The 25,871-nt window shown below is 40.9% G+C and overlaps 1 protein-coding gene across 1 annotated transcript in view; it reads right to left on the bottom strand.

The window, feature by feature from the left end:
- The window catches only part of marchf9 (membrane associated ring-CH-type finger 9), a 77,582-nt gene that overhangs the window by 17,087 nt on the left and 34,624 nt on the right, over window positions 1-25,871 (bottom strand). Inside the window, exon 2 of the mRNA XM_016991083.2 lies at window positions 2,128-2,283. Coding sequence (XP_016846572.1) covers window positions 2,128-2,283 — 156 coding nt within the window. The remainder of the gene's footprint in view (window positions 1-2,127; window positions 2,284-25,871) is intronic.

Here is a 25,871-nt window from a genome sequence, read left to right as displayed (position 1 = left end):
CTGGCACAGATTATACTGTAGGTCAGTGGTTCTCAACTTGTGGGTCCCCAGATGTTTTGCCTTCAACTCCCAGAAATCCTAACAGCTGGTAAACTGGCTGGGATTTCTGGGAGTTGTAGGCCAAAACACCTGGGGACCCACAGGTTGAGAACCACTGCTGTAGGTGTTATTGTGATGTATTGAGATTCTGTGGCAAATGAGTTTGTATCAAAGGACTTCCCTATAAACCTATTGGTGAATCAGCTGTCCTACAGATATGCGGTGTTATTACTCCCATCAGCCATAGACCATGTGTGTGAAATTGGGGTGGAATATGAGGAAATGCTACTTCTTCACCTCAGGCAAAAAAACATTTTGGGTCAGCCCTGATCAGAGATGCTGCGAGCTGCAGCTCTAATTATGGAAATCCAGGATGATTCTTTCCTGGTGTTGTGTTTGTGTGCCGGACTGTCATTCATCTCTGAATAATTTTTGCCATATGTGCTAGTTGCACGTCTCAATTTTGGCAGCTCAAGCCAGAACTGAAATCTGATGGGGCAATCATTTCAGGACTGCATTCAAATCTAATCAGACCCTGAAAATTTACTCTTGGGCACAACTCCTCACAGAATCTCACAGCTATTATGACTGCTGGGGGTGCTCTTCAAAAAGTAACTTTTCTGACGCCTGGTTGCCATTCCTGTATACCTTTCCTCCAGGAGAAGTAGGGCACATGTGGGAATTATGTGTGTCTCCAGATGATGTTGGACTGCAACTCTGAACACCCTACCCACTTGAGACTATGTTGGCTAGTGGTGCTGGGAGCTGCAGGCCTACAACATCTAGAGGGCCATACAATTCCCACTCCTAGAGGGCTTGAGCTGTTTCGTTGCTTTTCTCAGAACAACGTGTACCCTGTGTTGAGGACAATGGCTGGTGTTGCCAAACTATCCATCTGCACATGAATCAGGATCGATTCATTTCCCGTACTACAAAATCACCACGATGACACTTTTTACATGTCACTTTTCATATGGTGAACATTCTCTTCAGCATATCTGGTAAGTCATGGAACTCAGAGTCAGAGACCACTATATCAATGTCAAATAAGAGTACAAAATTCAGCCCTAAAAGCAATTTGCTTTGTTCATGAACATAAAAGTATCAAAGCACAGAACTTGCCTGGTAAGCTAAATATACCTTTCTAGCACAAGCTCAAGTGCAGACTTTTACCTACACAGATGGCTGGCCCTCTACATCTGGCATAGAACTTGGAAACTTGACTTTTTCAAGACTACAACTCCCAGAATCCCCAGTCAGCATAACAAATAGCCATGTTGCATGGATAACTGAGAACAGGAGTTCAACAAAATTAACCTTTCCAAACTCTGGACATTAGTGGGATATATTGTGTTTGCTCTTGCATTGCTCCACATAAAACAGCCAGAGGTTGACCCAAAATGCCTGATGTAAAGAAGCAGAATTTCCCCATATTCCACCCCAATGTCACATACAAAGTCCAACTGGACTGGCTTGACATCTGATTCTTCTTAGTTGCTTTGAGTCTCCTTGTAGAGAGAAAAAGCGGGGTACAAATGTTTTACATTGTAATTATGTATGTGTGTGGTTGTAGTTCTTTGCTTTTATCGTTTCAGATTTATGTATTATCTATATGCGGCACTTCGCTGTATTTAGTTGGCCGAGTCCCTTCGGGGAGATGGTGGCAGGGCAGAAATAAAAGTTATTGTTATTATTATTATTATAAATAAACATAATAAACATAAACATAAATAATAATAATAATAAGAAGAAGAAGAAGAAGAAGAAGAAGAATTCAACACAATGGCCATGAGCTAAAATACTCAACTGCATTTGAAGGTTCAGCTAGGGATGCATATGGGAGTGCATTTGGCACCATCACCTCATTTCATATAATGCCATGACTAGTCCTGCCCACAACTCAGGAGTATGGGAAGAAAAACAGATAAAGCAGCTGGCAGACTTTGCTAGTAGGCTACCGCATAGGCATGAACGCATGCCCCGATGTGTAGATATGTATTTTGCCTAGCATGGTCGGCTGCTAATCTTCCTCCCTCCCTCACCCCAAACTGTTCAACCAACAGAGTCAGTTTGCTACCCAGGGCTTACCTGCAAGGGGTTCTTTGTGCTGATGGCTAAGACCTGGTACTTGAAATAGCACAGTTCACAGCTCCAGGAACCCCTCTCGCTGATCCATCGAATCAAGCAGGGCTGGTGGGTGCAGCGGACAGACCCCGCACAGCGACATGGGCTCAACAACTCCCCCTGTGAGGAAAAAAAAAAAGACAATGGGAGAGTCAGAACATTAAGTAAGCATTCATCAGTCATCTGTATAGCTTGTCTTTCTCAGAGACAGAAAAGAAGATTGGGTTCTCTTATGAGACCTCCAGGTGATTTTGAGCAAAACAGAAATATTCCACGCTCAAAATGGTTTCACACTGAGAGTAAGAGTCTCTTTCCCTCCTTAAATTCAGAGCTTAGTAAGTTTTCAGTTTTGAATTACCATCTCAACATTCCCTAACCAGTTATGATGGCTGGAAGATTCTGGGAGTCATACTAAAATAAAAAAAATATAAAACCTATTTCAAGCCTTACCTAAATTAGTCTGCTAAAATGAAAAAAGGTCACTGTGGGAAAAATTACGAAGTGTGTCACTGTGTGTTTGGGGGGCCCTTCTGTGTGCAAGTTTCTGTTGTGTTATTTAGAATATATTCCTAAGCAAAGTGTGTGCTCTGAGGCATCTTGTTCTGAAAGTAGGGTTGCCAGACTGGATGTAAGAGATGGCTCCTATGACTTCAACCTTTTTTATTATGTCAGAAGCGAACATACTGTTAAGTCACTTCTGGTGTGGGAGAATCTGTTGTCTACAGAGACATTGCCCAGGGGACACCATGGTGTGTTTCCATTTTGCTGGGAGGCTTCTCTCATGTCCTGCATAAGAAGCTAGAGCTGACAGACTGGAGCTCAGCCTGTCTTGTGGATTTGAACCACCAACCTTTACTTATCTCACAGTATTTTCCGGATCCTGTATCCCCAGCTTTTATGGGTTATCTCAAGGCAGAAGATCGAGGAACAGATTCTCCAGTTTTGGTGGCCTTGGTTCCAGGCAAGAGGAAACAGCTATGTACAACTCTCCAGCGATTAAAGCAGCAGCTTGCTACAATTTGTAAGCCTTAATCCATGGCTTTAGCTTGCAAATACACTCCAAAGGGCCTGTGTATTTGCATAGTTAGTTTTCTCTTTCCCTCCCAGTCATTATAGTGCCAGGGCTCACCCTCTTCTTTGCTGAGCAATGCATCCAGTTTCTGGCTGCAGGCAAGTAGCTAAAGTAAAGGTTCCTTATCCAATCTCCCTGAGTACGTGAGAAGATATAATCTCCTCAATTTACCTAGTTCTGGGAAATTATGCCTTAATTTCCAAACAGGAAAATACAGTTAGCCCTCAACATTTTACTGGGGTTTGGGACACAAGGTCACTGTGAAATTTATTTTAAACCCCATGAATCAAGACATTACTTTTTACCCCCTGAGAAGACAGCTCTCTAGGAATTTCTAGGTCTTTCAGCATGAATCCAGGTCTACAGATTCCTAGGGAGAACATTTTTAATAAACCCGGTAATGAAATCCACAAAAGTCAAAATCGCAAAGGTGGAGGGACAATGTTATTTCTCTCTGGATAGATGTGCCTTTGAACAACAAGCTGTGAGCAACTGTGCATTAATGGATAATGCTCAAATGACACCACCAGGAGCTTAGGTCTCAGATTTTGATTTGAAAATAAACAATTCCTGGGATAATGCTGAACTGACATGTGAAGGCCTAAAGTCTGTCCATTCTGGTCTGCGTCTTTGTGTAGCATCACTCTCAAGAAAGCCACCCATTCTTGTAGGTATCTCTGTAACACAGCTCAACAAAACAAATATTTTTTCTTGGCTTTTAGGCATGTTCCTGGGGTTATTTGGAGTGCTGATTCAGAAAATTACATTGGATAGACTTCATCAGCTTTCATTTCTTAGATATGCTTATCATGGTTTTCTATGGGTGAGCAGATGAAGACTGATATACTGTATGGTATATGCACTGTATCTCAAAAACAAGATCTGATGAAGCCATTTTTGGAATCAGTGGGTCAGATGCCTAACATTTGATGCACTAAAAAGTGTGTTGCACAGTGTGAGACCAGGCCAAATAATGTCCCTCCCAAAGTCACCCAGAAGAAGATTCTGGGCTATTGGGCATCTCTAGGTCTGTAGACTATTAATCCCCCTCTACTCTAAAAAGGAAACACAGCTTGTTAGTTTTACCTGCTTAATGTGCTACCACGAGAACAGGAGGCGCAATTAGCATCAATATTTCAGATCCACTTGCAGGAAGTATTAGCAACGGGTAATAGAAATATATGACCTGAACAAGGAAATTGCTCCGGATTTCCTGTCAGATGGAATACCAGTCACACAGCGCTAGTGCTGAGTCTTTCTCATCAAATTCCTGATATGACCAATCAACTTCACAAACCCAATTACAGCAAGACGAGAAAATAAGGACAGAATGGAGCAAGATCTGAAGTCCTTGATTGTAAAGCAAGTACCAAAAAAAAATCATACACAATATTGCAAAAGTTTACCATTTTTATTTAGAGCTTTTTGGACCTCAACTCCCCAACCAGCATGACAGCCTCAAGCAAGGATGCCATGGCCCTGAGTTTGCAAGACCTGAGCAGGGTGACTTGAAGGTCTCTCATTCATAGGATCACTGTAAGCCAAAGCTGACTTGATGACAAATAACCCAACGAACAATATACCCATCACAGTAAGAGTTTTATTAGGGTAGCCAAAAGATGCAAACATAGTAAATTATAGTAGCCATTGTTCGGCAGGATCTAAAACAGTGGTTCTCAACCTGGGGTCACCAGATCTTTTTGGCCTTCAACTCCCAGAAATCCTAACAGCTGGTAAACTGTCTGGGATTTCTGGAAGCCGTAGGCCAAAATCATCTGGGGACCCCAGGTTGAGAAACACTGATCTAAAAAAAACAGATTGCGGATGGGAACATCCATGGTTTCCCTTGCCTTTCCCACATCCACGTCCATGCCATCTCTGAGAATTGTCATATTTGTTTCTAAATGAGGAAAAAACTTTTCACTTATTTTTTTTTGCAAGTGTACACAAAGTTGTATACTGGTTTGCATGTGATTGTGCCTTCAAATTGCACATTGATTTAAAGTGACCTCATTAATTTCTGAGGCAAGGAATACTCAGAGATGGTTTTTCAAGTTCTTCCTCTGAAATACAGCCTATAGCACTTTGGTGGTTCCATCCAAGTCCTAACCAGACTGATCTTGCTTAGTGTCTAAGATCAGGCAAGATTTGGTGCATTTAGGGTATTTACAGGTCCATAGCCAGAGGATATGTGTGTTAAACTTTCAAAAAGAAAAAAACACACCGAAATGTGTCAGTTTAAAAAAAAAACTGGTTTACTTATAAATTGGTTAACCAGTTAAAATTCATGAGAAAAACGGGTTTGGGGGGGGGGGGGGGAGATTGAACCCTTTGGGGGGGGGGGTTAGAAACCTTAACCCTTCCCCCTGGCTACAGCCCTGGGTATTTACATTGCATGAACTTTCTGAATGCATTCTTTTCTTGACTGAAATGTATTTCGGGAATGCTTTGGATGTAATATTGAGGTGTACAATTTTCAAATGTGCACATGGAGGGATTGTCTGTCCACCAAAAGGCAGATGCTGGAGAACAAATTGGCATAGGAAATATGGAACAGACAAAGTCTTTAAAAAGAACTAAAAGCAGTTAGACTAGATGGCCCTTGTAGTGTCTTCCAATTCTAGGATTCTATTATCCTAACATCTGACATTTGGAGAGGCAGAAATATATATCCTGCTCCATCAGCCCATTCTACAAATTAGCATACGCATGTTGCTCAAGCCATCTGTTCATTCATGCCTGATCTTTGGTCCACCATTAAGACACTAGAGAGATGCCTTGGGCTTTTCTCCACAATCTCCCCCCTTCACCGTCCCCCAATGTCTAGATCCCTACATTCTTGGAAAGACAGAGTGAAGGTAGGGGAACGTAAGTACAATCAACCTTCTGCATTAGCTGGGGTTACAGGCACAGGACTCATGTGAAAGTCAAAAACTATGAATAAATAAGTCACTATTTTTTCCTGAGAGAACATCTCTTTAGAAATTTCTAGGTCTTTCAGCACTACTCTGGTAGAAATAGACCGCAGACCTGCACTGGAGGACCTAGGTCAGGGGTGTCAAACCCATTTACATCTAGGGCCACATCAGCTTTATGGATTCCTTCAAAGTACAATGAATCCATGGATAAGGAATCCATGGATACAGAGGCCCAACAATATTTTTTTTACATAGTGGTCAATGCTCTTTTATTTTTATGCAATTCCAGTCCCCAGATGTTACTGAACAATAACTTCCATCACTTCTGAATATATGCCATGCAGGCTGGGAATAGTGGGAATTGCAACCAAACAGCACTTGTGGCTATGAGGTTAGGAAACGGATAAAGGACATTTTAAAGACATGCATCATATCCATGAGCTTGTATCTAAATCTGGACCCCACTCTCTTGACTAAACAAAATTAACTACAGCCTTCCAACTCCCATCAGCTGTAGTTATGATAAGGAATACAGGAGTTGTAGCCTAGCATCTAGAGGGCCACATAAAATCACACGGCAGGCCAGATTTGGCCTGCAGGCCCTGAGTTTGACATATGTGACCTAGAGGTAATCTCTAAAAACTAGTAGGTTCTCAGTCATGACTGCAAAATTGATCACAGAGTCACATTGAAGGACCTAGAATTTCTTAGGCCTCTTCTAAAGGTAAGGGTAATGGTTTTCCCTGACATTAAATCTAGTCATATTTGACTCTGGGGTGTGGTGCTCATCTCTATTTCTAAGCCGAAGAGCCAGCGTTGTCCGTTCACACCTTCTAGGTCATGGGGCCAGCATGACTACATAGAGCTCCGTTACTTTCCCGTAGAAGTGGTACCTATTGATCTACTCATATTTGCATGTTTTCGAACTGCTAGGTTGGCAGAAGCTGGGGCCAATAGCGGGAGCTCACTCCACTCACCGGATTCGAACTGCCAACCTTTCGGTCAGCAAGTCCAGCATCTCAGTGGTTTAACCCGCTGTGCCACTGCGGGCACCAAGGCCTCTTCTACACTGTCCTTATATCCAGGATCTGATCCTAGATAGTCGGCTTTGAACTGAATTATATGAGTCTCCACTGCCAGGTATACTAGGATAAGCAGATAATCTGGGATCAGATCCTGGGATATAGGGCAATGCAGAAGGGGCCTTAGACATAACATTTTAATCAAGTCTGTGAATAATCAAATCTGCAAAAGTCAAAACTGTTTAGTATGGATCCTACCAGATCAAAGATCAGTGAACATGTGGAGCAGACTGTTTGTTAGGCTGCAAGTGTGTTATCAACTATACATTTGAATATCTCTTGCAGAGTTTGGATATGTTGCATTTGCGATAAGACACTAATGATATGGCCTAAATGCCCCAAAGGCACTAGTTCTCATCTGATCTTGGAAGCTAAGCAGCTTAGAATTTGGATGGAAGACTGCCAAGAAATAACAGGTGCTGTTGACTATATTTCAGAGGAAGGAATTGGCAAAGCGACTTCTGAGTATTTCTTTCCTAAGAAAACCTTATGAATTTCATGAGGTCGCCATAAGTCAACCAGCAGCTTGAAGAAACATAGACGCACACACATAATAACAATGCATAATTAAATGAAACTAAATCATTGCCTTCAAATCATAAGAGACATCTATGCTGCTAATTTGTTATGTTGGTAGTTATTAACATGCTAATAGCATGCTTGTTATTTTCACAAAGAACAATTAAAATAAACTTAAAGAGCTGGGCATGTTTAGTCTGCAGAAGAGAAGGCTGAGAGGAGACATGATAGCCATGTATAAGGAGGTTAGTTTTTATGTACTTGGGACTTAAACGTGAACTTTTTTTATTGCTGTGGTACAGTTGAGCCCTGTATCCATAGATTTAACGATCCAATTTTTTAAAGAAAAAATGATTTGAATACCTGTTTGTATACCTATATATCTGGGGATATATATTTCACAGGCAAAAAAGGGTTACAAGTTGAAAAAGTTTAAGAAGTCCTTGCTAATCTTTAGGCACTGCTGTAGGTGTGGGTTCCATAGTGAGAGAAAGATGGAAGATAAATCAGATCAATATCGTTTATCTTCCTTTTTTAAAAAAAAAAGTGTTCAAAAATATTATTTCCTGATGGGGTTACAAATGGCCCTGACAACAATTCTATAGAAATTAAAATACCGGTAATCTCATTTTTTGCCTAGTCCTTTGATTTTACAAACAGCACTCCTCCTCCATGGATTCTGTGTCCATAACTTCAAACAAGCCCTGCAGAAGAGAAGGCTAAGAGAAGACATGATAGCCATGCATAAATATGTGAGGGGAAGTCATAGGGAGGAGGGAGCAAGCTTGTTTTCTGCTGCCCTGGACACTAGGATGCGGAACAATGGCTTCAAACTACAGGAAAGGAGATTCCACCTGAACATTAGGAAGAACTTCCTCACTGTGTGAGCTGTTCAGCAGTGGAACTCTCTGCCCCAGAATGTGGTGGAGGCTCCTTCTTTGGAGGCTTTTAAGCAGAGGCTGTCAGGGGTGCTTTGAATGTGATTTTCCTGCTTCGTGGCAGGGATTGGACTGGATGGCCCACGAGGTCTCTTCCAACTCTATGATTCTATTATTCTAAACCATTGTGACCATAATGATGTTCTCTCTTGTGCACATACCAAATTAAGTAATAAAAAGCAAGGAACTAATGGTGCAGTGACCTGAGTAATCGACAATGACTCTGGAGAACAGGGTTCAAATCCCTGCCTAGCCATGAAAACTCAATGGGGTGATCATGGTAAAATCACATTCTCCCAACATCCGAAGAAAGCAAAGACAAACTCCCATGAACAAATCCTGCCAAGGAACTCCCATGATAGGGACACCTTAAGGTTGCCTAAGTTGGAAACAAAGGTACACAAAGACAACAACAAGAACAATAGCCCCTGTTCCCAATAGCAGTGTACAGACAGAATTCCCAATGAATCTTATGCCAACCTTGGCATCCTCCTCCCCACCCCCCTCTTGAGGGCAGTAAGGTAGCTTGGGCAATGGGCGAGGCACACACAGATACCTCCAACTCCAACATTTCCCACCTCACTCTTCCCAATGGCAGGACCAGCCCTGCTTCTGGCATTAATTCTCCTCTCCTCTCCCTGTTTATTTGCATCCAAACAAATACCTAAGTAAGGCTGCTTGTCACCCAAATCACACATTCCACTTCTGATGCTGAATGGAACTTGTGAATAATAAATCAAATTCGATTGAACGACAAAGCCAAACAATGTTGCCTGTTTTTCATAATCTATGCTGCTCGTGGTGAAAAATTAGAATTCAGCTTTTGAGGTTGGAGAGGATTGGTTTTTTTCACCTGGCAGAAAACCAAGATCCCTCAACATATCCTTCCTCTATTTGTCCTCTTGCTGCTCAAGCCATTAAAACCTCAGTTATAAATCCTGGAGACAGAGGGACTTTGTGCACATTATTCAGTGGCAAACTCAGGTTTGGCAGCAAAAGATTACTTGACAAGGAGTTGCAGCCATTACTAGTTTCCTTACAGGGTCTGAATGACAAGGAGATATTTGCAGACAAAAATCTGTCCCCGTTTGTTTTTGATACTACTACACCATCAGGTATACATTTAGAATATCTTAGGTGTAGGAATGCACGAATCAATACATAAACATGCTAAAATGACTGATGTTAGGCCTGAACAGATGTTGGTGATGACAAAGCACTTTCTTCACCACCAAATATGGACACCCTAATAAGTGAGTTGCCTCATTAGTATGACAATGATATGTATTTTATTCATAGACATCACTACTTCTGTTTGGCCTTTGATTATCTCTGAGGCCCCATCTACACTGACTATTTAATGCAATTCAAAGTGAGAGCCAAACTGCGGCAGCTAGACAACAAACCATGGCTTATATAATTACCATCCGGGCCTCAAACTAGTACTAGGATTTCTTATTTACAGTTAAAACACTTTCTTCAATACTGGTTTGAAACTGCATTAAATGGTCAGTGTAGCACTTTGAACATGCCATTCCAGAGAACTTTTCAACCTCTTTACATTGAACATGAGCCTTGAAATAGAGGGAGTGGGTTGTAGTAGGGACTGAACTCCAAAACAATTTAGCAAAATGGAGTACAAAGACTTCTAAGACTTCCTTAGGAATTATTGACCAGAAAGGTACTAAGTGATCAAGTGATTTTGACTCCATTAGATGGTTTCTGGTTCTTTTATTAAGCGAAAAGGAAGCAGGAATTATATCTCTGTGAACCAGAGGTGACCGACTGTGGAGGACTAGAAGGCCAAACTGGTTCCCCAGGAGAGACATGGTGCAAATACCCTTCTAAGCGACATCAGGGGTTTTTGCTAGGGGTGTGCAATTTTTTCGTTAATCCTCCTATGTTGGATCAAATTTGTTAAATTCATACTTATGAGGCGGTATCTGCCAAAAACTTAAGAATCAAAATTTACCCAATACTTTTTTGTTTGCATTTTGTAAATCTCGGAAACCTTCCAAAGTCAGTTTCATTTTCAGCACAAGGAAGCAAAGCATAGCCAAAAAGGCTGCCACTCCTCTTTAAATTAATGGCCTCTTGCCATTAAGAGAGGGAAGCAGCAGGGAGAAATCAGAGTTTGCTGGGAAAGAAAGCACAGAATTCTGGGAAATGTAGTTTTGGAAGGCGAGGTGCCCTATGCCAGAGAATTCAACCTAAACTACATTTCCCAGAATTCTGCTTAGCATCAGAAAGCCCCAATCAGGATAGGAGAAAGCTATTTTACCTCTGTAGCAGCATCCAACCAGAGTTCCAATAAATCGACAACACTTCCAATAAATTGTTGAATCTGCAAAGAGGAGGACTGACCGATACTTCTAGTAAGTAAATCTCTGTGCTGGGCTGGGAAGAAATCCCTAAATTGAAGTTCTATTGGTTAATATGAGAGATATTCAACGAGATAGCTGTTGTGGCTTAAAAAAAATTGTTTCTGTCAAAAATATATTTTTTAAAATTCCCTAAATTCAGTAGATGTATGAATATTTCTGAAAGTTGGTGGGAATGATCCTCTGTTATCTTATGTCATTGTATAGAACATTAAAGGAGATAGCTCTTGAAGGTTTTTTTAAATGTTTATAAAAACTTTGAAAATCCCAAAACTCAGTGGATAATTGAAACGTTCTGAAACTTGATGGGCTAACAGTGGTAAATATGTTCTACCACTGTAACCAGTTTTACCTCAATAGCTGTAAACATGAGGGAGAAAGGAGTCCCTGAAGTTTCCCCGCTTGCGCAATTATTATAACGAAAAAGTAACTTTTTTTGTTATTCTTGTTATAGTAACGAAATATTCACTAACTATAGTTTAGAAACACTTTAGAAACAAAAATGCCCCCTAATTTTGTAAAGCCTTTTGAAACATTTTTACTCAATCGCACATACCTAGTATTTGCACCATGGTTTTTTAATACCAAGAAGTGAGTGGAAGTCATGGTCTTTTTTTTTAAGCCTTCTTTGGAGACAAAATTGATCAACCACTACCTCAAAGATGTAGTAGAAATGCCTTGCTATATCCTAGAGGACATTTTAGTGCCAAAAATTTTGATTAAAAACTTCTGAGGGACCTGGGTCTACAAACATGATCCTCGGCCCCATGTAAAAAAAATGCCCACCCTACTGCAGGGTTCATATAGGGTTGCTCAGACTCTTGAGTATTTTGACTATCATTTTTTCTATGCCTTTATCAGGTTGAATTTAAACAAGCTGTTATCTAATTCTTCCCTCCTCAGCCTAGTATACTCCAGATGTGCTAGATGAAAAATCTCATCTTCATCAGATATAATATTCTGGATAGAAGTATGGCCCCTGAAGACATCTGGAGGCTACCATTTTAGAGACCTCTGACCTAGTTTCATCATATTCTGGCACAATCCCCAGCAACAATCCCATATTGGCTCATTCAAATGAAGTAGGCTGAGGTAGATACTGAAAAATAAATGTATCCTATTATGGGCTGCGAAGATCATGTATTCAAAAAGGCTTGGTCTTAAAAGTCAGCTCAAGGCATTTCACTGCTTAAGGTAAATGACAAAATGATCCGTTCCATGTTCAAAAACAAAATGGGCAGACAGCTGAGTTTCAATATTACAGTAATTCTTCCACATTTGCTGGGGTTATGGGCACAAGATTCCCACGAAAACAGTAAAAGTATGAATTAAATATGCTATATTTTTATCTGAGGGACCTTTTCTCTAGAAATCTCTAGTTTCCAGAGTGACTCTATATTTAACTCCTACTGGACATTGACCATAGAACTGTGCTGGAGGATTTAGAGATATGAAATCTGCAAATGGCCAACTTTATAGCAGTCCTCCACCACCCAACTGAAGACAGCAAGCTATCTAAGAGAGTTCTGTACAGGACCTGTGACGCATACAGCAAGGTCCCCCATAATGGCAGAACCCATAGCCGCTGTTTCACTTACCCGCATCTGGTAATGATTTCTCTAGAAATTTGCTAGAGCCTTTAAGTGATTCTGTAATATGCTTCCCCTGAAAGGTACCACAGAATTGCATTGGAGGACTTAGAAAAATACTGAGAAAATTCTTTTGTAGGATTCTCTAGGTACCCCAATGCAACTCAATAGTGTGCTAAGACTGGAAGTGAGGTAATTTAATGGCATTTAGTCATATCTGTGGCTTCAGGTAATTGCAGTCCAGTTGTGAATGCATCCTATGTAGACATAACAGGGATCTTACTGTATTGAGCTCCTCTAAAACTTTGGGATATAATGTTAACTTTAAGTGCTATGGTTGCATCCTATGGAATCCTGGGATTCACAGTTTATGGAAGGACACTTAAAACTTAAAGCCAGAAGCTCTAGGGCAGTGGTTCTCAACCTGAGGTCCCCAGATGATTTTGGCCTACAACTCCCAGAAATCCCAGCCAGTTTACCAGCTGTTAGGATTTCTGGGGGTTGAAGGCCAAAAACATCTGGAGACCCCAGGCTGGGAACCACTGCTCGAGTGCCACCCCAAGTGATAACCCCACCCCCAGAATCCAGCAATGTCAGTTAAAGTGGAACCACAGCACTGTCACTGTGTCATTATAATCTGTATGGACCCTCACCGCTCCCCTGCAGATTTTCAAGCTCAGTACATATACAGTAGAGTCTCACTTATCCAACATAAACAGGCCAGTAGAACATTGGATAAGCGAATATGTTGGATAATAAGGAGGGATCAAGGAAAAGTATATTAAACATCAAATTAGGTTATGATTTTACAAATTAATCACCAAAACATCATGTTATACAACAAATTTGACAGAAAAAGTAGTTCAAAACGCAGTAATGCTATGTAGAAATTACTGTATTTACAAATTTAGCACCAAAATATCACGATGTATTGAAAACATTGACTACAAAAATGTGTTGGATAATCCAGAACATTGGATAAGCGAATGTTGGATAAGTGAGACTCTACTGTATTGAGAAACAATGTGCCTGCAGGAATCCTGAGAATGAGCAAGCTGGATTATGGCTCAGGAGACCAGGGTTCAAATCTTGGCAAAGCCATTCAAGCTCACTGGCAATCTTGGGCAAGCCATACTCTCTTAGCCAGAGAGGAACAAATACCTTATAGGGAAATTTGGGTTTGAAAATATGAAAGGCATGGGCTGACAATGGGATTTTTTACCTTAATTCAGATATGTGGTGTTGGGGATGAGTTTTTGCTTTTTCACTGTTATCTATCTATCTATATAAAAGGATAAAAAAATTTCGGCCTAGGACAAAATAACAAAACTACACATCCCAGAAACACTAAACCTGGCAACACAACCCCTCATCCATGCCTCTACGTTCATACAACAAAAAGAAAAGAAAAATAAAGTCCTAATTAGAGGGAAAGGAATAATTGTTTTTTATACAATTGCTGCCAGTTACAAGGCTAAACTCTGCCCACTTGGTCTCCTAGCAACCTACTCAGCCCAGGGGACAGGCACAGTTAGGCCTCAGACCTCTTCCACACTGCCTATAAAATACAGATTATCTGATTTTAATTGGATTATATGGCAGTGTAGACTCAAGGCCCTTCCACACAGCTATATTACCCATTTATAATCGTATATTATCTGCTTTGAACTGGATTATCTTGACTCCACACTGCGAGATAATTCACTTCAGTGTGCATTTTATACAGCTGTGTAGAAGGGGCCTCATATAATCCAGTTCTAAGCAGATAATATAAGATTATAAATATACAGTAGAGTCTCATGCAACATAAACAGGCCGGCAGAATCTTGGATAAGTGAATATGTTGGATAATAAGAAGGGATTCAGGAAAAGCCGATTAAACATCAAATTAGGTAATGATTATACAAATTAAGCACCAAACATCATGTTATACAACAAATTTAACAGAAAAAGTAGTATTTTGTAAATACAGTAAATAATTACTGTATTTACAAATTTAGCACCAAAATATCACAATGAATTTAAAACATTGACTACAAAAACATTGACTACTAAAAGGCGGACTGCGTTTGATAATCCAGAACACTAGATAAGCGAATGTTGGATAAGTGAGATTCTACCGTAATATGAAATAATTACTGTGGTAATCCAGTCCAACCCAATTCTGCCATGGAGGACACAATCCAAGCACGCCCAACAGATGGCCACCCAGCCTCTCAATAATAATAATAATAATAATAATAATACGAAGAAGAAGAAGAAGAAGAAGAAGAAGAAGAAGAAGAAGAAGAAGAAGAAGAAGAAGAAGAAGATACAATCATAAGGTTAGGAGACACCCCTAAGGATCATCTAGTTCAACTTCCTTCTACCATGCAGGACGACACAAACCAAGCACTCCTGACAGATGGCCATCCAAGATCTGCACAGTAATAATACAAATCGAATAATAGAATCAGACAGTTAGGAGAGACCCCTAAAGGCCATCCGGTCCAACCCAACTCTGCCATTGGACGATACAATCCAAGCACTCCCAACAGATGGCCAGCCAGCCTCTCAATAATAAGAATAAGAATATCATACAATCCTAAGGTTAGCAGATACCCCTAAGGATCATCCAGTTCAACTTCCTTATATCATGCAGGAGGACACAATCCAACCACTCCTGACAGATGGCCATCCAATATCTGCACAATAATAATACACATCGAATCATAGCATCAGACAGTTAGGAGAGACCCCTAAAGGCCATCCAGTCCAACCCAATTCTGCCATGCAGGACACAATCCAAGCACTCCCAACAGATGGCCATCCAATATCTGCACAATAATAATACACATCGAATCATAGCATCAGACAGTTAGAAGAGACCCCTAAAGGCCATCCAGTCCAACCCAATTCTGCCATGCAGGACACAATCCAAGCACTCCCAACAGATGGCCACCCAGCCTCTCAATACTACTACTACTACTACTAATAATAATAATAATAACAACAACAACAACAACAACAACAACAACATCATACAATCCTAAGGTTTGGAGTGACCCCTAAGGATCATCCAGACCAACTTCCTTCTACCATGCAGGAGGACACAATCCAAGCACTCCTGACAGATGGCCATCCAGCCTCTACATAATAATGATGATGATGATGATGATGATGATAATAATAATAATAATAATAATAGAAGCATAGAATCCAAGAGTTTGGAGAGACCCCTAAGGGCCATCCAGCCCAACCCTTTCTATTATGCAGCAGGACACAATCCAAGCATTCACAACACATGGACAACGTATAAATACTATACAATACTACACAGGGACATAGACCCCCTCTACCCTCACCACTTCCACAGTACACAAACAACCAAATGCATACTAAACATAAAGAGAACCATACAACAGACATTCAGTACCACCACTACCTCAACAAGTTCTCACCAACACCACCAGACAACGCCACAGCAATGCGTGGCCGGGCACAGCTAGCATATATATATATAAATGTACTGTCCTCTTGTAGGACCAAATTAACAACAAAACCACTGGAGCAAATAATACAAAATTTGGCAACAAAATGCCTCACTACCCAATGACTGACCACCACAAAGAAAAAAACATACACACAGAGAGAAAAGGACTTAAACTCCCCAAAAATAAACAACATACAGTGCAAGAAATATTGCCCCAAGCAAAGCACCCCTCCAGTGCACAGGAGAAAAAAGCATTCCATAGAATCACATTGGAGAACCTAAAGATGCCCACAAGCACTTCTGATGGATGGAATATTTTTTTTGAAGCATGAGTAACTGAAACTGTGAGTAAGGGGATAGTACTATAAAGTCTATACTAAAGGAAAACCTACAAAATGTTTCATTTGTGCTATCACCTGTTTCTTATTTTTGCAGTGGAAAAATAAAAACAGAAATAACATTTAGTAATAAAGCGCTAAGAACATAAAGTGCAGTATTTGGACAGAAATGGTAGCTATAGTCACAATCTTAAGAACAAACAAAGCCAGCATCTTTAGATATACAACTAACTCAAAACTTAAAAGTGAACTCTTTAATAGTATATTTTAAGCATAAGCAGGGAAGGCCTTCCTGTATGATCTCTCGTGAAGATGGCAACACACAAGTGCAGGAATCCGCTGTGGCAGGAATCGCTCTCTAATTCTGTACAAACTGTTTGTCATTCAACTTGTTGTATTTATGTACCCTGTTTTCCCGAAAATAAGACATCCCTTGAAAATAAGACCTAGTAGAGGTTTTGCTGAATTGCTAAATATAAGGCCTCCCCTGAAAGTAAGACCTAGCAAAGTTTTTGTTTGGAAGCATGCCCGTCAAACATGGTAGTAACAAGAAATTCTTGATATGATTCAAAGTTTGTTTGGTTATGCTGCTTTGTGATAACTGTACAGTATATAATAAATGTTTACAATAAATGTGAATTCTTCTTCATGGAAAACTAAGACATCCCCTGAAAATAAGACCTAGCGCATCTTTGGGAGCAAAATTTAATATAAGACACTGTCTTATTTTCGGGGAAACACTGTAGTTCTTGGTATTTGGGTGACAAACTTGTCTTACAAATTATTTCACTCATTCTAAAAGAGAAAAAAATAAGGTGTGTTTTTACTACATTTCCCCAAAATGTATAGTTTCGCCACTTAGAAACTGGGGTGGGGCAAATAAATGTTTTGATGGATTTCAAGGTTTTCTCAATTTTTCTCTTTTTTCCCTAGGAATTTCACATTTCTTACCAGCATTTTGGTTCTAGCCTGGTCACATTCTTCTGCATATGTTAAATCTTATGAACTAATCCATGAAATGTTGGCAAATCTTATAAATAACGAGTTACAGATAAGTTATAATGAATCCTTTTCCGACAATAATCTTATAACTAGAGCTTTGTCCATCCTATGAGAACCTGACAGATGCAACAACTCCCTCTACTCTCACCCCCCAAAGTACCACTTCTGGCCTTTTTAAATGCCTGGGTGGGAAAATGGTGATAGCAGAAATCAGGGATGACTGGCTCTTCTCAGGTGATGCACTTTCCCCTCTTCGTAGAATGACCCTTCACATATTCACATGTCATATCAAATCCCTGCTCTTGACTTATAGTAGAATTATTCACAAGTATATATGATAATTAAAAGCACCTGTTTTAAAATAAAGAAGAACAAAGAAAAACGATAACTATAATGGAAGCTATTTCTGATTCATGTGAATCTATAGTTGTGTCTATTTTTAAAAGTAGTTTTTCAAGTTCATTATCTAAGATCCTGTTCTGTCTGTCCATCTTTATTCTCCCGCTTGTGGCATTCCCGTTCTCTCCGCTGGCTCTGCTTGGAATCTGAGGGGGTAGAGGCCATCTGCATGAAATTGCCTCCCTGGACAGAAGCTGCTTTCCTTTTTCCATCACTTTCTTAAACAAGGGGAGAAACATTTGTGTCTCCTCCTGGTTACAAACCACTCCTGGTAAACCCTTGTTTGCAACTTCCTTATCTTCGCTACCCCCCTTTTAATCAGATCCTCCAACAGCTACTCTGTTCTTTATTTACTATCCTGATTTTAGAGTTTTTTAATGCTGGGAGCCAGGTTTTGTTCATTTTCATGGTTCTAATAATAATAATAATAATAATAATAATAATAATAATAATCCCCCCCGCAGGTGCCACCTTGACGTGGTGGGGGGGCTTAGCTGCTCCAATGATGACTGAGGGCTGTGCCGGCGGTAGTGTAACTACCGGCAGGTCCAACCAAGCCAGAGAGGCCTCAGCTGAGGAGCACAACCAAGAGCACCTAACCCATTAGCATTATGGAGAATCAAACCCAAACGAAGTCTATACTGGCTCGGTCGTCGCCCAGGATAAAAAGGACCGCGGTGGATGCTGCTGATTCTGGACATCCATCGACAAGTGGGCTACGGAATCATCAAAACCCAAATGAACAGTCACAGAAGCGGCAAAAATATACAATGCCAGAAAACCGCACAATTATGAAATGCTACTACAAATCTGAACCTCAAAGGCGTGGCTACCAAAAAAGGATGCATCAGCTATGGAAACAAGAGTACCCTGACTCACAGATAACAGAACCCCGACTGGCTGACCAACGAAGATTCATAATCAGAAACAAAGTATTCAGTGAAGTTGAACTCGAAGAAATCCAGAAAATTTGCAAAGTAGATTACCATCAGACCACAGCACAGACAGCAGCAGAGACTCCAGCAACACTTGGAATGGTGGAACAGATTGAACCAGAAGAAAGTGTGGCGCTTTTGCAAGAATTTGAGGAACCAGCACTTGAAACATCTGTTGAACCACCAGGAACCTTGACAGCAAGACAACAAGAGCTCAAGGATAAGATCATGGCTCATGCTGCAGCAAATGCAATAAGACAGCGGCTCCCAACTCTAAAAACAGTGCCCAAGAGACACCTGGCGCCTCTCATGAAAGATGTGAATGCAATTGAACAAACAAACCAGTTTGCCTACAGTGCAGCAGTGATAGTAACAGAAGAACTTGGGCTCCTACAACCAAGGCAGCCCCAAAGAAAATCGACTGGAAAACCAAAGTGGAAGGTCAGGCTAGAGTTGAAAATCAAGAAACTTAGATCAGATGCAAGTAACCTGAAAAATATGAAAAAGAGGAAACTGAAGGATGACAAAATCAAGCAATACCTGATCCGAAAGTACTGGCTGAACACCAGAAAAATTGAAGAAGCTTTGGAAATCGTGAAAGAACAAATTACAGCAACAGCCAGAAAAATTGAAAGGTATGAAGCCAGAATCATCCAGTACAGACAAAATCAACTGTTTCAATCAGACCAAAGACGGTTCTACCAGAGTCTGAACCAAACAACAGACACAGTAACCATAAAGCCAGAGAAAACTGCAACAACAAAGTTCTGGAAAGAACTTTGGGAAAATAATAAAAACTACAACAAAAACGCTGGGTGGATAAAGGAGTTTGAAGGAAAATTCTCACAGAACAAAATGGAACTGATGGAAATAACAACTGAAATGATCAGCAAACGAGTGCAAAAAGTCAAGAACTGGACATCGCCTGGTAGTGATCAACTTCATGGATTTTGGCTCAAACATCTGATTAGTTTACATGGAAAAATGGCCCAACTATTCAATGAGATGCTGCAGAAAGGAAGTATCAGTGAATGGCTAACAACTGGAAGAACATACCTGATACAAAAGGATCCAGCAAAAGGAGCAGCACCAGGAAACTACAGGCCAATAACATGTCTGCCCACTATGTTTAAACTACTGACTGGCATCATAGCTGACAGAATTCAAGACTATCTTGAAGAAAAAAAACATCTTGCCAGATGAACAGAAAGGCAACAAACGGAAAAGCAGGGGCACAAAAGACCAGTTATTGATTGACAAAATGATTCTGGAGAACTGTAAGAGCCGAAAAGCTAATCTCCACATGACGTGGATTGACTACAAAAAGGCCTTTGACTCACTCCCACACGGCTGGATCATCAAGTGCCTGGACGCCATCGGGATTTGTAAAACAGTTGGCACCTTCATTGAAAACATGATGGAGCACTGGAAAACTGAACTGTTTGTTGGAAATGAAAGCTATGGACTTGTCAACATCAGGAGAGGAATTTTCCAGGGAGGTTCATTGTCCCCTCTGCTTTTCATTATTGCCATGATCCCTCTGTCAACAATCTTACAAAAAACAAATCTCGGCTATCAAATATCTAAGAATTCTCACAAAATTTTACATTTGATGTACATGGATGACCTGAAGCTATATGGGAAAACGGAAACTGAAATCCAGTCTCTGACCAACACTGTCCGAATTTTTAGCACTGATATCAACATGGAGTTTGGTTTGGACAAATGTTCGACAGTGGCATTGAAGAAGGGAAAAATCATTGAAAGTGAGGGCATAAATATGCCCAATGGCCAAACAATAAAGTGTCACCAGCCAGAGGCCTATAAATATCTGGGCATACTACAGCTGGACAACATCAAGCATGAACATGTGAAAACTGTGGTCAGCAAAGAATACACACAAAGGGTCAGAAAAATTCTCAAAAGCAAGCTCAATGGAGGCAACACCATCAAGGCCATAAACGCCTGGGCCATACCTGTCATAAGATATACTGCTGGCATTATAAATTGGACACAGGTGGAACTGGACAATTTGGACAGAAAAACAAGAAAACTCATGACCATTCATCATTCACTGCACCCTCGCAGTGATGTTGACCGGCTATATCTGCCTAGAAGATCAGGGGGCAGAGGACTCTTACAAGTAAAACAAGCAGTCAAAGAAGAAGAACATGCCCTGGCAGAATATGTCAAGCAAAGTGAAGAACCTGCTTTGATTGAAGTCAAAAATCAGAAACTCCTCAAAACACAGCAGACAAAAAACCAGTACAAGAAAACCGCACTACAAACTGACAGCTGGCACAACAAAACATTGCATGGAAAGTTCCTTGACAAAATTGAAGGAAAAGCTGATAAGGAGAAGACCTGGCTCTGGCTCACGAATGGGACCCTGAAGAAGGAGACAGAAGGCCTGAACCTTGCAGCCCAGGAGCAAGACATCAGGACAAAGGCAATTAATAATAATAATAATAATAATAATAATAATAATAATAATAATAATAATAATAATAATAGAAGCCTGGCTCTGGCTCACGAATGGGACCCCGAAGAAGGAGACAGAAGGCCTGATCCTTGCAGCCCAGGAGCAAGCCATCAGGACAAAGGCAATTCAGGCCAAGATCGAAAAATCAGCTGATGACCCAAAATGCAGACAGTGCAAGGAAACCGACGAAACCATTGATCATATCCTCAGCTGCTGTAAGAAAATCGCACAGACAGACTACAAACAGAGGCACAACTGTGTGGCCCAAATGATCCATGGGAACTTATGCCTCAAGTACCACCTCCCAGCAGCAAAGAACTGGTGGGATCACAAGCCTGCAAAAGTATTGGAAAATGAGCACGCAAAGATACTGTGGGACTTCCGAATCCAGACTGACAAAGTTCTGGAACACAACACACCAGACATCACAGTGGTGGAAAACAAAAAGGTTTGCATCATTGATGTTGCCATCCCAGGTGACAGTCGCATTGTCGAAAAACAACAGGAAAAACTCAGCCGCTCTCAGGACCTCAAGACTGAACTTCAAAGACTCTGGCAGAAACCAGTGCAGGTGGTCCCGGTGGTGATGGGCACATTGGGTGCCGTGCCAAAAGATCTCAGCCGGCATTTGGAAACAATAGACATTGACAAAATTACGATCTGCCAACTGCAAAAGGCCACCCTGCTGGGATCTGCGCGCATCATCCGAAAATACATCACACAGTCCTAGACGCTTGGGAAGTGTTCGACTTGTGATTTTGTGATACGAAATCCAGCATGTCTGTCTTGTTTGCTGTGTCATAATAAAGTAATAATAATAATAATAATAATAATAATAATAATAATAATAATAATAATAATAATAATAATGGGGAATTACTCACAGCGAGGGCATAGAGATGCCAAATGGACAAACCATAAAATGCAATCAGCCTGAAGCCTATAAATATCTAGGCATGCTACAGTTGGACAATATCAAGCATGGGCATGTGAAAATTGTGGTCAGCAAAGAATAGATCCAAAGAGTCAGAAAGATTTTGAAGAGAAAATTAAATGGCGGGAATACGATCAAGGCTATCAGCACCTAGGCCATACCCGACATTAGATACACTGCTGGAATTGTGAACTGGACACAAGCAGAGCTAGATGATTTGGACAGAAAAACAAGAAAACTGATGACAATCCACTACTCGTTACACCCGCGTAGTGATGTCGACAGACTTTATCTGCCCAGAAAATCAGGAGGCAGGGGGCTTCTGCAAGTGAAACAAACGGTAGAGGAAGAGAAACATGCCCTGGCAGATTATGTGAAAGGCAGTCAAGAACCAACATTGAGGGAAGTCAACAGTAGTAAACTGCTTCAAGTGCAAAAGACCAAGAGTAAGTACCGTAAAAACACCATCCAGAGCAGAAGAGAAAACTGGTGTAAGAAGGCTCTCCATGGACAGTTTCTGGGAAAAATTGAAAGCCAAATTGACAAAGAAAAAACATGGCTGTGGCTCACAAATGGAACTTTGAAAAGGGAGACGGAGGGCCTGATTCTGGCAGCCCAAGAACAAGCCATTAGAACCAATGCCATCAAAGCCAAAATTGAAAAGTCGACAACAGATCCAGACACCTCCAAGGTCATGTGGCCGGCATGACTGCATGGAGCGCTGTTAGCTTCCCGTCGGAGCAGTACCTATTGATCTACTCACATCTGCATGTTTTCGAACTGCTAGGTTGGCAGAAGCTGGGGCTAACAGCAGAAGTTCACCCCGCTCCCCGGATTTGAACTGCCACCCTTTCGGACAGCAAGTTCAGCAGCTCAGCGGTTTAACCCACTGTGTCACTGGGGGCTCCATTATAGTACTTGATGAAAAATAGCTTATATAAATGGCACATATTCATTATGCTGTGATTGGTAGTTATTAATTCCATAAATCATTACTTCACTGTTCACTGCTTATACAATCCTGAGAAAACTTATGAAACCATATGTGAAAGCAAAATGTGGTAAACAATGCGGAAGATAAATACTTCAAGTGACCGAAAATATACAAAAGGTCCAAAGTGTCCTCCCCCACAAATGCAAAATGAAAACAACAACAAAAATAGTGATTATAGGCATCTATACCAGTCAAGATACTCCATTGTCTTTTGTTCTGGAGCTGTCCCAGATATAATGTGAGATCACCCCAACCAAACGGATCTCTCCAACAGAGCCTTGCTGCCACCATTGCTTCCGGTGAGGTAACCACAGGACACCCAGTTATATGATCCTCAGAATCAATGTCACCAGCAAGACATGGTACTAGGTGTTTTTGATGTGTGGACACTAGATCATCCAGCTCCAGCCCAATCAGTTGTCCACATGTCAAGAACTCTGGGCTCCTGGAAACTCTGGAATAATTTGCAGCTCTTCTTGGTACGGATTAACGGCTGGAAGCAGTGTTTTTGCTGAGGAACAAGATGTACATAATATGGACTGCTTGCAGTGGGTTTGAGGTGAGATTGTTTTATTTGCCCCATGTAGACACAGCCAGTGGCACAGTGGGTTAAACCACTGAGCTGCTGAAATTGCTGACCGAAAGGTTGGCAGTTTGAATCCGGGGAGCGGGGTGAGCTCTTGCTGTTAGCCCCAGCTTCTGCCAACCTAGCAATTTGAAAACATGCAAATGTGAGTAGATCAAAAGGTACAGCTCCAGCGGGAAGGTAACGGTGCTCCATTCAGTCATGCCGGCCACATAACCTTGGAGGCGTCTACGGACAATGCCGGCTCTTTGGCTAAGAGATGGAGATGAGTACCAACCCCCAGAGTTGGACACGACTAGGTTTGTTGTCAGGGGAAAACCTTTACCTACCTAGACACAGCCATAGTTTAAAAACAAAGCAAAAAAGCCCCATACTCCACTAGTACAGTAGAGTCTCACTTATCCAAGCCTCGCTTATCCAAGCTTCTGTATTATCCAAGCCATTTTTGTAGTCAATGTTTTCAATATATCATGATATTTTTGTGCTAAATTCGTAAATACAGTAATTACAACATAATATTACTGCGTATTGAACTACTTTTTCCGTCAAATTTGTTGTATAACATGATGTTTTGGTGCTTAATTTGTAAAATCATAACCTAATTTGATGTTTAATAGGCTTTTCCTTAATCCCTCCTTATTATCCAAGATATTCACTTATCCAAGCTTTTGCCAGCCCGTTTAGCTTGGATAAGTGAGACTCTACTGTATAAGATACCAAGATATAAATTCCAAAATTCAAAATATTTCTGGTCCCAAACATTTCAGATAAGAGATTCTCAAACTGTAATGCAAGTGTTCTGGTAATATACATGCATGTGCATGTTTTTGAGATTTGGGAATAATATGAGCAATCAATACAAAACGCTGAGCCCCCTCCCACAGATTAAACAGATCTGTCCTGACTATACCAAAGCTTATGCTACCAACTTCTTTCTCTCCGTTAGAGGTACATATTATACCATACCATGGAAATGCAAAAGAAAGCCAAGGTTGCAGAGGAAAATGTATTGTTTTATACACATCCATACACACATACACAGAGAAGGAAAGTTCAAGATTATATTTACATAATCATTTCCCTTTGGGGGAAGAGAACATTCATTAGCAATGTATCGTGTCTTCATCATGTACGGGGTGAGCAAGCACAGGGCACAGAAACAACCTCTGGCAGACATTACTGGTTGCATTCTTGGCTCTCAAAATTCAGACCAGCAACTTGCCAGCCACAGCAGTTCTTCTGCAACTACAGATCTTTCCTATATATGAACTACAAACTTATACCATAATTTAAAGTTAGACTGGCATGGGCAATCCAAATCCTGGCTACTACCAATGGCTCCTAATTCCCTTTCCAAGAGCCTGGAAAAATCATGAATATCCATAACCTATGCACAAGCCCAAACTGATGGGAAATGGTTTCATGGCTCACAATAACGTATTCATATCTTCACTGTGAAAGAAAAATATCTCTCACCAAATAATTTCCCCCTTTCCCCCATTTATTTTGAACCAGGCAACAGGGAAGGGGAACAAAACATTTCTCCTCTCTCCGCAACAGATATGGAACTGAGATTTTGAAAAGATCAACCTCACAGCAACCACATAATCAGCAGGCAATAGCTGTCGATGGGAGGAAAGCTTTTCGGCAAGGCATTTTATTACAATATAAGCAGGCACCAATTGTTTAGCTGAATGCATTCTCCCGCCGTATGATTACCATGTGATGATAACCACCTTGCTTGGCTTCTCTTGATTTTATATTTCACAGCATGGGCCCCAGCACTATAATGGGAGACTATTTCACACTACAGGAAAAATTACTAAAATGGGTGTTACTGCCCATTTTTGTTGTTCGCTCCCATTCTTCTTGAGTTTTCTCTCTTGTTCCCATACAGACACCTGGCTGCTAGCTCCCTTTGCCCACTTTCATCCTCTGGTCTCAGAAGAAACTGAAACTTCAAATCACAGCTGATGCACCTGTAATTCCATTAGATGTTTTGGGCAGTGGTTAGAGGTGATGGAAGAGGCCATTCTGGAGGGGCACAAGGTCCCCCACCCCTGCCCT

This window comes from Anolis carolinensis, unplaced genomic scaffold, assembly GCF_035594765.1.
Source record: "Anolis carolinensis isolate JA03-04 unplaced genomic scaffold, rAnoCar3.1.pri scaffold_20, whole genome shotgun sequence".
Lineage (NCBI taxonomy): Eukaryota > Metazoa > Chordata > Lepidosauria > Squamata > Dactyloidae > Anolis > Anolis carolinensis.
This window is presented reverse-complemented; position numbering and strand designations above follow the sequence as displayed.